Genomic DNA, 10,641 nt, shown 5'->3' with positions numbered 1-10,641 from the left:
AGATATTAAAAAGGATTTTTAAAAAGAAAAATATGATCGGTGAGATTAGATAAATTAAAATGACTAGATTATTTGTTAAATATATTTATTAAAAAATTTTGTATGAGGAATTCTCCCCTATAATAATTTTTCTATGACATAGACATCCACAAATTTTTGTTAGGAAATTGATAAATCTAAGAAACCTAAAGCATAATATATACATTTATATATATATATATATATATATCAATTAATATATCAAACAATACAATTATTACAAGATAAGAAAGGAACTTACAGTACTGGATTAGAATTTAAACGCTTAGAAGATAAATCTTTATAACTTAATTGAGGCAACAATTGAATTCTCTTTTCTTAAGATAATATTTTTTCTGTTATAGTGTTCATTATTCTATAATAATTGCCTTCCAGAATACAACAAATACTTTTTTAAATAGTAATATTCCAATTCCAAAGATCATCAAACAAAAAACAATGTATGAATTCTCTCCCTATAAAATAGACAGACATATAGAAACAATACAATTGTAGAGAATTGAACCATTATAGGATTTCACCAATCAGTCATAATTTTTCAAAAATAATTTTTTATTTATTCTAAACTTTTAACAGTTTAAACTTTTAGATGTTTATATTAGATAACATGCTACTTGAAAGAAATGTTAAATAATATATTACTTGATGTGTATCCATAAGTTAAAAACTTACTGATATCCATTCCATAGAAATATTATATATATACTCACATAATAAAACTCTCCTATTACCTGCGCTTAAATAAAGTCCATAAAATTATTTTTGACTATGGATCACATTGAAGATCAAGATTAGAATCTGTTAAAATACTTTTTATGTGACTTTTTTTTTAATCTGTTCTCACTTGCACTTTTAAAACCCAAACTTATGTTTTGAGTTCTCTGAGAGGTATTGTGGCAAATTCTAATCCTGATCATTGGTGAGATCCAATGGTCAAAAATAAATTCCTTGACTTCATTTATAAATTCAAGAATTCTGTAGAAGAGCCTTATTGTGTGTGTGTGTGTGTGTGTATTAAGATTCCAATAATGATATATGTACCAAGTGAGATGCAAAAAATCAACATCATGGTCTTCTATGAATTTTTTTAATATCTTGAGGTTTATAAATACAAAGTTAGAAAAAATAGAAAAAGCTCTCAATTGTATGGGGATTGTTTTTTTTATTTAATGAAGCATTCTAAAATGTCTGTTACATCCATTTGTAATCATGCATGGGTGTTGATTGAGAGACGATATGTATATATATACACTATTATTGTGAATAAAACATATTGAATGCAATAAAAAGGACGTAACATTTAGTTATATAAACTTATTCAACATTATTAATTACAAACTGAGTAGACCATACTTGTGAGAAAAGAAATAAGAAATTCAATATATATATATATATATATATATATATTGGAGCTGAATATTGATTATATATGGACGGGCACAAATCACTATCCAATTTTTATTAATTTTTTAGGTTTGAAATGTGGACATGTAATGAACACCCAATTTAATTCCTTTGGGACACCCAAATGCCAAGTGGCAATTACTGCAGATGATAATCCTTGGATTTTGGATTTGATAAAACCTAGAGCTAGAAAATGCCTCTTTCCCAACATGACATACAAAATTGTTTTCCTCGAAGATGATTCATCGCTTACTTGAAAGATATGATAATCTTGATATTAAAAATAGGATCTACATATAAAAAATAAAAAAAAATTCAAAAAATTAATATGTAAAATTATTAAATAAACATAAGGAATGAGAATCGTTTGTTTTATTTTTAGTGTTTTCATTCTTATTCACAATTGATACAATGTGCATTAACAAGCAAATAATGACAAGGATGGATTTTATAACCAATCGAATAATGGAGATAAAAGATTTCCACCCAAAAATGAAATATTATTATTATTATTTTTTTTTTTGCTATGCCCCCAGGCCTCCCCTCCCATTCCCTCCTCTCCCCCCCCCCCCCCCCCAAAAAAAAAAAAAAAAAAAGACTCGAACCCAACGTCCACTGGCCGGGCTGTGCTCTAACCACTATGTTGGAAACAATATATTTCTAACATATAATTTTTAACATTTATTATGTTAATATGTTCCTAAATAAAATAGGAAACTATTCATCAATTTTATCAAATTCCATATATAAAAACCCTAACCTCACATTTAACAAAGAAAAAGTAAATGATCAAAACAAATTATAGCCACATATGTAATAAAAAAGAAAAAAAAAAGGTAGTCCTTATATATATATATATATATATATATATATATTAAAAAATCTAATACGTATAATATATTAAATTTATGCAAGACTGGCATGTACGTTCTTGTTTGAAGTGAGCTGTTATGATGATGTCAAGACATATAGGTTAAACGCCAATATAGGTTAGTTTAGTTTTTATTTTTTTAATGACAATATGGGAGAGGGGGATTTTTTAATTACGCCAATGATTGAACATTGAATTGATGGTAGTTTCAAAGAGATACAAGCACTTGGCCAAACCTATGAGCACTAAGGGTTAGTCTGTTTGGTAAAAGGAGATTAATCTCCATTTCTTTGTCAACCAGGGATTGATTTTTGTAGAGAACACTCTTGGCATTTAGAAGATTGTCTAGGAAAGGACCAGTTCGAGTGCGTGTAAACTGGTCATAACGTACTGCTTAGTAACAGATCTAGGAATTTTGTTTAAAAGAGGCACCATTGAGCAATCAAATATATCTTTTAAAGTTAGGAAGCGTAAACTAAGATTAAACTAATAATTATGTAAAATATTTCCATGTAAATGAATTTAAAATTTGAAATATGAATGATCAAAATGCACATATATATATATATATATATATATATATATGATTCATTTCTAGAATTCTATGTCAAACTAGATAATAAAAAAAAGGGAAAATTCAACATGTTAGAGGCCAATAACTAGATTTAAAAAAAAAAAAAAAAGGAAAATTTAGGTTGATAGAAATTATTTTTTTAAAATATTTTTTATTTTAGGGAGACACACTGTCTATTGTTATTAAAAAATCATTTCAGAAAAATAAATACAATATGTAGTTTTTTAAAATGAGAAGAGTTTGAGAGGGTGGAAGGGCACCCCACTGGTCCTTAGTGCATCCTCCACTGCATACACCCTAATCCTGACACACTCTAATTCTTGGTATACTTTTCAGGATTTCGATAAATGGTCTTTTCTATGGCTCCTTTTGGCGTCAAAATATTTGCCATCATGCATAAAAATTATTCTTTAAACTGACATTAAAGAATAAAGAGATTACGAGTTTATGCAAATAATAGTGGAGCACTATATATATATATATATATACTTTCTTTTTTTTTGTACCTAACAAGAGCACTATATAAATTGTACTATGGTATAAATATTCCGTACATGAGTGGGGGATTCAGTGGCCGTTATTAGAGATGCCCAATTCAATAAATAGCAATCAAATATAATTTTACAATGCGCTAGTTTCATAAGCTCAAATTAAGTTGAGTCCAACTCATAATCCATGTAAGAACTTTTAGCCCAAAAGCTAATTATGTGACGCAACGGCAAGTCTGTATATGCATTCCTACTACAGTTCCAATTCCAATTATGTATGTATGTGTGAATATATATATATATATATATATATACATATATTTGTGTTTCTTCACTAGAAGCCAAAACCTAAGGCAACTGTATCATTTTTGGCTTTTCAGGGAAAAGATTGTGAAAATGGATCCAGCAGAGAAACAAAAGGAGGTGAAGAAAAAGGAGAAGATAGAAAATGGGTCAATAAGAACCATTTTCATGCATGCAAACAAAGTGGATATGATGCTGATGTTTATAGGGTTTATTGGAGCTGCTTCTGATGGTATTTCAACTGCAATGGTATTGTTTTATACTTCCAGGATGTTAAACACTATTGGCAATGCTCCTACTTTGGGTTCCAAAACTATGCTCCGTAACCTCAACAAGGTCTTTCTTTACCTATATACATGTATATAGATTTTGTTCTTTTGGGAACATAGTTCTTATCTGAACATATTGATTAACGTGGGCCTTTTTGGGTGGCAGAGTACAATGGGTATGTTACACTTGGCTTGTGTGTTATGGGTTGCTTGTTTTCTTGGTGAATATTCTTCCTGCTATATATTATTTTTTTATTTCTTATGTTTTTTTTCTTTCGTTTTTGTTATCTAGATTGATTCTTCTCCCTTCCTTCCTTTTGTTTTTTTTTTTTTTTTGAATCTTGAAAATTTAGAAGGATATTGTTGGACAAGAACAGGGGAGAGACAAGCTGCAAGAATGAGAGTCAAATATTTGAAAGCAGTGCTGCGGCAGGACGTTGAATACTTTGATTTGCATGTATCAACCACTTCCGATGTTATTACCACAATCTCTAATGACAGTCTCATAATTCAAGATGTTCTCAGCGAAAAGGTAATAATTTTGCCATCCAGAGAATTTTACATAATAAAATTTTGCTATGATTCGCGTCCCATGTCCAAATTACACGAAAGCGTTGTTAGATAATAAATGTATATATGTAATCAGACTTTTTACATCCAACGTAAGATCGGCGAAATCAGCCATCATAGCAAAAATTTTGTGATTACATATGTATAACATAGATTCATGGATTAAGGATTCCAAATAATCAATATTTTAGATAATATATCTATATATATATATATATGTATATGTTCATGAACTACGGTTTTCAATAATCAAATGTTTTATATATTATCAGGTTCCAAACTTCTTGAGAAGAGTGTTCACTTTCATAGGATTTTATTTGGTTGCATTTATACTGTTATGGAGATTGGCAATAGTGGCTCTCCCCTTGGCTTTTCTTCTCATATTTACTGTCTTGTTTTCTGGAAGATCTCTAATGCGTTTAGCAAAGAAGATCAGAGGAGAAAATAGCATAGCAGGGACAATTGTACAGCAGGCAATTTCCTCCATTAGAACTGTTTATGCTTTTGGTGGCGAGAAAAAAATTGTGGAAGAACTCTCTCAAGCTCTAAATGGGACAACCAAGTTGGGGTTAAGGCAGGGCGTGGTAAAGGGCTTGGCAATAGGAAGCAAAGGTACTGTTTTTGCAATTTGGTCTGCCATGGCTTACTATGGAAGCACGCTGGTAATCCACCACCATGTTCAAGGAGGAACTATTTTTGCAGTGGGAAGCTCCATTGTCCATGGTGCAATGTGATAATCCATGCCTATTATCTGTTTGTAAAAATACCTTTCTTTTGTTTATTTTGATAAATGATAGATTTTAATCTCTCGTACAGGGAACTGGGTTTTGGTTTATCCATTCTGAAAGACATAGCAGAAGCTTGCTCTGCTGGAAAACGTATAAACGAGATGATAAAACGAGTCCCGAAGATTGATTCAGACAACTTGGAAGGAAAAATCTTAGAAGATGTTTCTGGTTTTGTAGAATTTAAGCATGTAAAATTTGCATACCCGTCAAGACCAGAAAGTATTGTGTGCAATAATTTATGCTTGACTATCCCAGCAGGAAAGTCTATTGCTCTGGTTGGTCCTAGTGGATGTGGAAAATCCACAGTTTTATCTTTGCTTCAAAGGTTTTATGATCCAAGAGAGGGAGAGATTGTTCTGGATGGGGTTGCCATTGACAAACTGCAACTCAAGTGGTTAAGGTCTCAAATGGCTCTGGTGAGTCAAGAACCTTCACTACTCTCCACCACAATCAAGGAGAATATACTTTTTGGCAAAGAGAATGCCTCGATGGAAGCTGTTGTTGAGGCTGCCAATGCTTCCAATGCTCATAATTTCATTTGTGAATTGCCTCAAGGGTATGATTCTCAGGTGAGTTTTCTTATTCAATTATGCAATTTGATATGTTTGACAAAATGATTAGACTGATTATGAGGAAGCTTAAGCTCTTTATAGTTTGGGAGACATAATGTAAAACGCATAATTGTTCAAAGAGTAGTTTTGTTTACTCTACATTATATATGTACCAAACTAAATGTTAGAGCTTTAAAGATGCTAACATAAACGGTTTGCTTATGAAACCTGTGTATTAACAGGTTGGAGAGAGAGGTGCTCAATTGTCAGGGGGACAAAAACAAAGAATAGCAATTGCTCGATCAATTATACGAAAACCTCGAATCCTACTTCTTGACGAGGCTACAAGTGCACTAGACTATGAATCGGAAAGAGCTGTCCAAGTGGCCTTGGACAAGGTGGCAGTAGGTCGAACAACAATAATCATATCTCACCGCTTGTCCACCATAAAAGATGCCGACATTATTGCCGTCATAAAAGATGGTCAAGTTAGGGAAACCGGGTCACATAATGAATTGATACGAGAACAAAATGGCCTTTACAACTCACTTTTCCATCAAAAAACTGAGAATGAACTCCAAAGTACTCCAAATGAATGTTTATTTCATTCATCCTCCTCTGCATCAAACAATGACCTCAATAAAACCAAGATTCGTTCTTCTTCTAAGGCAAATCAGTCAAGCTCTGACAACTCATCAATACTTGCTTACCAAGCTTCCCTTGCTAAACTTGACGCAATAAAAGATCCAAAGTTGCCTCCACCATCATTTTGGAGATTGTTGTCTTTGAATTCACCAGAATGGAAGCAAGCGACAATTGGGTGTTTGAGTGCAATCTTTTATGGTGCAATTCAGCCTCTGTTTTCATTTACTATGGGATTCTTGATTTTCGTGTTCTTCTTAACTGATCACGAAGAGATTAAGCACAAGACAAATATTTATGCATTGTGCTTTCTTGGGTTGTCAGTGTTTGCGCTTCTGCTCCCACTAATCCAGCATTTTAGTTTTGCATACATGGGGGAGTACTTGACAAAAAGAACTAGAGAAAGAATTCTTTCAAAGATACTCACTTTCGAGGTTGGCTGGTTTGATAGAACAGAGAATTCCACCGGTATCATCTGCTCAAGAATTGCCAAAGATGCAAATGCAGTATGTAAATACATATATTTCTTATTATTTTTATCTAGCTAAATTTCTTTGAAAATCAAAAAATAAATAGAACTTTTAAACCTTGTATAGACTAACTAAATAAAATGACATTTTGCTACTTGCAGATGAGATCTTTATTGGGTGATAGAATTTCACTTCTTGTACAAAGTTGTGCAGCAGTAATCATAGCATGGACGTTGGGCCTGTTCATAGCATGGAGGCTTGCCATCATCATGATAGCCACTCAACCTTTGGTTATTGCATGCTTTTACACCAGAAGTATCCTATTGAAAACCATGTCCAAGAAAGCTATCAAAGCACAAGATGAAACGTGCAAACTTGCATCTGAAGCAGTTTCCAATCTTCGAACCATTACTGCTTTCTCTTCTCAAGATCGAATATTGAAAATGCTCAAAGATGCACAAGATGGTCCACATAAAGAGAGCATCCGACAGTCGTGGTTTGCTGGTTTTGGGCTTGCCTTCTCTCAAAGCTTTAATATTTGCACCTGGTGTATGTACTATTGGTATGGTGGCAGGCTTCTTTCCAATGGCTACCTCATAGGTAGAGAATTATTTCAGACAATGGTAGTCATAATACAAACAGGACATGTCATAGCAGACGCTGGAAGTACGACCCTTGATCTAGCCAAAGGCTTTGATGCTGTCAATTCCATCTTTGTTGTATTAGACAGAGACTCAGGAATTGAGCCTGAAAACCCACAAGGTAATCAGCCTGAACAATTAAATGGACATTTAGAGTTCCATGATGTGCATTTTGCATACCCAACTAGGCCAGACCTAATGATTTTCCAAGGCTTCTCAATCAACATTGAAGCTGGAAAATCTACAGCCTTAGTAGGACAAAGTGGTTCAGGGAAATCAACAATCATTGGACTAATAGAGAGATTCTACGACCCACAAAAAGGTTCGGTGGAAATTGACGGCCAAGATATAAGATCCTACCATCTAAGATCATTGAGAAAACACATTGCATTTGTTAACCAAGAGCCAACATTATTTGCAGGCACAATTAGAGAAAACATTGTATATGGAGCACCTAAAGAGATGACTGAAACAGAGATCATTGAGGCCGCTAAGGTAGCAAATGCTAATGATTTTATCTCAGGCCTTAAAGACGGTTATGAAACTTGTTGTGGGGATAAAGGAATACAGTTATCTGGAGGCCAAAAGCAAAGAATTGCAATAGCTAGAGCTATACTGAGAAATCCAACAATACTGCTATTAGATGAGGCAACTAGTGCTCTTGATAGTCAGTCAGAAAAAATGGTCCAAAGTGCTTTGGAAAATGCTATGGTGGGGAGGACAATTGTGGCGGTGGCTCATAGATTGACCAGTATAAAGAATTGTGATGTGATTGTGGTTTTGGAAAAGGGAATGGTTGTCGAAAAGGGAACACATTCTGCTTTAATAGCCAAAGGTTCCGAAGGTGCTTACTACTCTTTATGGAGTGTGCAAAAATCCAAAGGAGGTTCACATATTAATGAATAAAAGTGAACTTTTTAAATTCTGATTTTAGCTTCTTTAATTGTCTATAATCAAATTACCAATTTTAGCCCTCATTAAAATATTAATATTATTCTTATGCTAGATTTGTTAGTATTTTACTAAACAATATTATGATTTTTTTTTTATTGGATTTGCCAATGGAGATGAATTTTTGTTAAAAAAATAATTTTCTGCTTTTTTTGTTAACCATTGACGGATCTAATAGGTATGACAACTTTTTTCTATTTTATTTTTTTTAAATTTTTCATTTAATTATGATTTTTTTCTTTTTTGATCAACATATTCTATTTAGTAATGTATGTACATATAATAATATAAAAATAATACTATACGTAAATAAATGATAATAAAAAATGGTTATTATGTACAATAATAGCAATTAAACAATATTATTTACCTAACACTTATATATTGACTTTGAGTCATACACAATTATAAAATAATAATTTACCAAACATTAAAATTTTTTTATTTTTTTTATTTTTTATTTTTTTGTAGTATAACTAAAGTTCATTTTCTTAGAAGTAACAATAATACTAAACTAAACCTAAGTTGTTTACCTATTTTTTATTATTCAACTTGGTAAATAAACTTGGTATTTGTAGCATTCTAAGTGGATTGAGATCAATGCAAATCAAATTTGAAGTTTTATACCCAATAGCCATCAAAGTTATAAATGATGTTGACGAATCTTATCAAGTATATGAACTTTAATTGGTCTTCAAAGTGAAGGCCATGGTTGGGTGGGGAAAAGGAAGATTTAAAGATCAAAGCAAGTTAGGATAAAGATTTAAAATATCCGATATTTATTCGAAATTTTTTCGATATTGTTATTTTTTGAAGGGGTCGAAATAAATTTTAGATTCGAAATGAAAATGGATAAAATTCCATAATATCCATTGAAATTTCTGAAATTTCACAAAAATTTTCATGGAAATTTCTGTAGAATATCCACATCAAATCCTTAACGATTTAATTAAAAAATCTATAATTTCCATGGGAATTTCTGAAATTTCTATTGAAATTTCGAAAATATCTATGAAATTTTTTATTTTTTTTTAAAAAAAATCATAAATATTATTAATATTTAGTAAAAAAAATTTATCAAATTAACTTCATTGATAATTTTTTTTATCCTTTAATTGCTTTTTAAACATTTAGTGATATAAGCAAAACTAGTATATTGTTATTATAATATGAAACTCAAGTTGAGGGATATGGAAGCTGAAGAAGAAAATCATCAAGACTTTGATCCAACAATAATATTTGAAACTATAATGGAAGATGATGATGAAAAGGGCAACCAAATGTATCAACAGATTAGAGATATTCATTTAGATGATCATGAAGGGAATCATGATCCAAAAATTGTTCAACAAACTGAAAAAGAGAGAATAAATGTTCAAAAAGTTATTGCTAAAGAAGTAAACTCTAGTAGTGGTGATTCATTTCAAAAGCTTATGAGAGAGCAAACTAGAACTATTAGTACTTCAGCTCCATCAAGTGGTACACATTCACAATTTGAGACTCTTAATAGGCACTCTAGCTCCAGTGATGATGAAAACAACTTCAATAAATTATCTAAATTAGAAGTTAGAAGAGGTAGTGGCTAAAGGGAATTACCAAGTCAAGAAGCTGGATTAAGCCCATTTGCTGGTGAACAATATTACACACATGTAACATAAGATGAAGATCATGGAAGTAGAGATGCAAGTCAAGGATTTGGTGCTGTTGGAAAAAAATATATATGTAAAGAGAAATCTATAATGAAGATATCACGACAAGAAGATTCGATTTCTATGAATTTTGGATCTATGAAGGTTGGAAGTCATTTTCATAACCCTTATTCAATAAATATTTATGGAATGTCATCAAATAGCAACTCATAGATACCATCTCAAACTCAACCATCAAAAAGTAGTAAATATGCACATAGTAAACCAATAATGCCAGATCCATGTGGTTGGCATATTAATAATTATATGCAAAATTATCAGAGAAATACATCTTTTCATAACTACTTCTCATATTTCATATCTCAAAATCAAAATAATGAGGAAATCGATAATTTTCTACCATCCAGAAGTTTTATGTTATATTAAGATGA

General features: G+C 31.6%; 1 protein-coding gene across 2 annotated transcripts; it reads left to right on the top strand.

Annotated features, from left to right (window-relative positions):
- The first annotated feature begins 3,741 nt into the window (after positions 1-3,741).
- Positions 3,742-8,575, top strand: LOC107432927 (ABC transporter B family member 15-like). Of its 2 annotated transcripts, XM_025066480.3 has the most exons (7): positions 3,742-4,015; positions 4,115-4,169; positions 4,302-4,480; positions 4,791-5,248; positions 5,335-5,875; positions 6,100-7,005; positions 7,131-8,575. In XM_025066480.3, the coding sequence occupies exons 1-7, from the start codon at positions 3,773-3,775 to the stop codon at positions 8,514-8,516; spliced, it is 3,768 nt and encodes a 1,255-aa protein (XP_024922248.3). In that variant the 5' UTR covers positions 3,742-3,772; the 3' UTR covers positions 8,517-8,575. The 2 variants fall into 2 exon arrangements, with proteins under 2 accessions (XP_024922248.3, XP_048320888.2); XM_048464931.2 differs by lacking the exons at positions 3,742-4,015; positions 4,115-4,169 and having other exon boundaries at positions 4,325-4,480; positions 4,925-5,248.
- Positions 8,576-10,641: the final 2,066 nt, after the last annotated feature.

The sequence above is a fragment of the Ziziphus jujuba genome, chromosome 11 (genome assembly GCF_031755915.1).
Source record: "Ziziphus jujuba cultivar Dongzao chromosome 11, ASM3175591v1".
Taxonomy (NCBI): domain Eukaryota; kingdom Viridiplantae; phylum Streptophyta; class Magnoliopsida; order Rosales; family Rhamnaceae; genus Ziziphus; species Ziziphus jujuba.
Note: the sequence above shows the minus strand (reverse complement) of the source record. Positions and strands in the feature narration are given on the sequence as shown.

Coding starts and splice junctions, on each gene's coding strand:
- LOC107432927 (XM_025066480.3), top strand. CDS start 3,773: ATGGATCCAGCAGAGAAACAAAAGGAGGTGAAGAAAAAGGAGAAGATA. Junction 5,249..5,334: donor TCCATTGTCCATGGTGCAAT/GTGATAATCCAT, acceptor TCTCTCGTACAG/GGAACTGGGTTTTGGTTTAT. Junction 7,006..7,130: donor TTGCCAAAGATGCAAATGCA/GTATGTAAATAC, acceptor TGCTACTTGCAG/ATGAGATCTTTATTGGGTGA.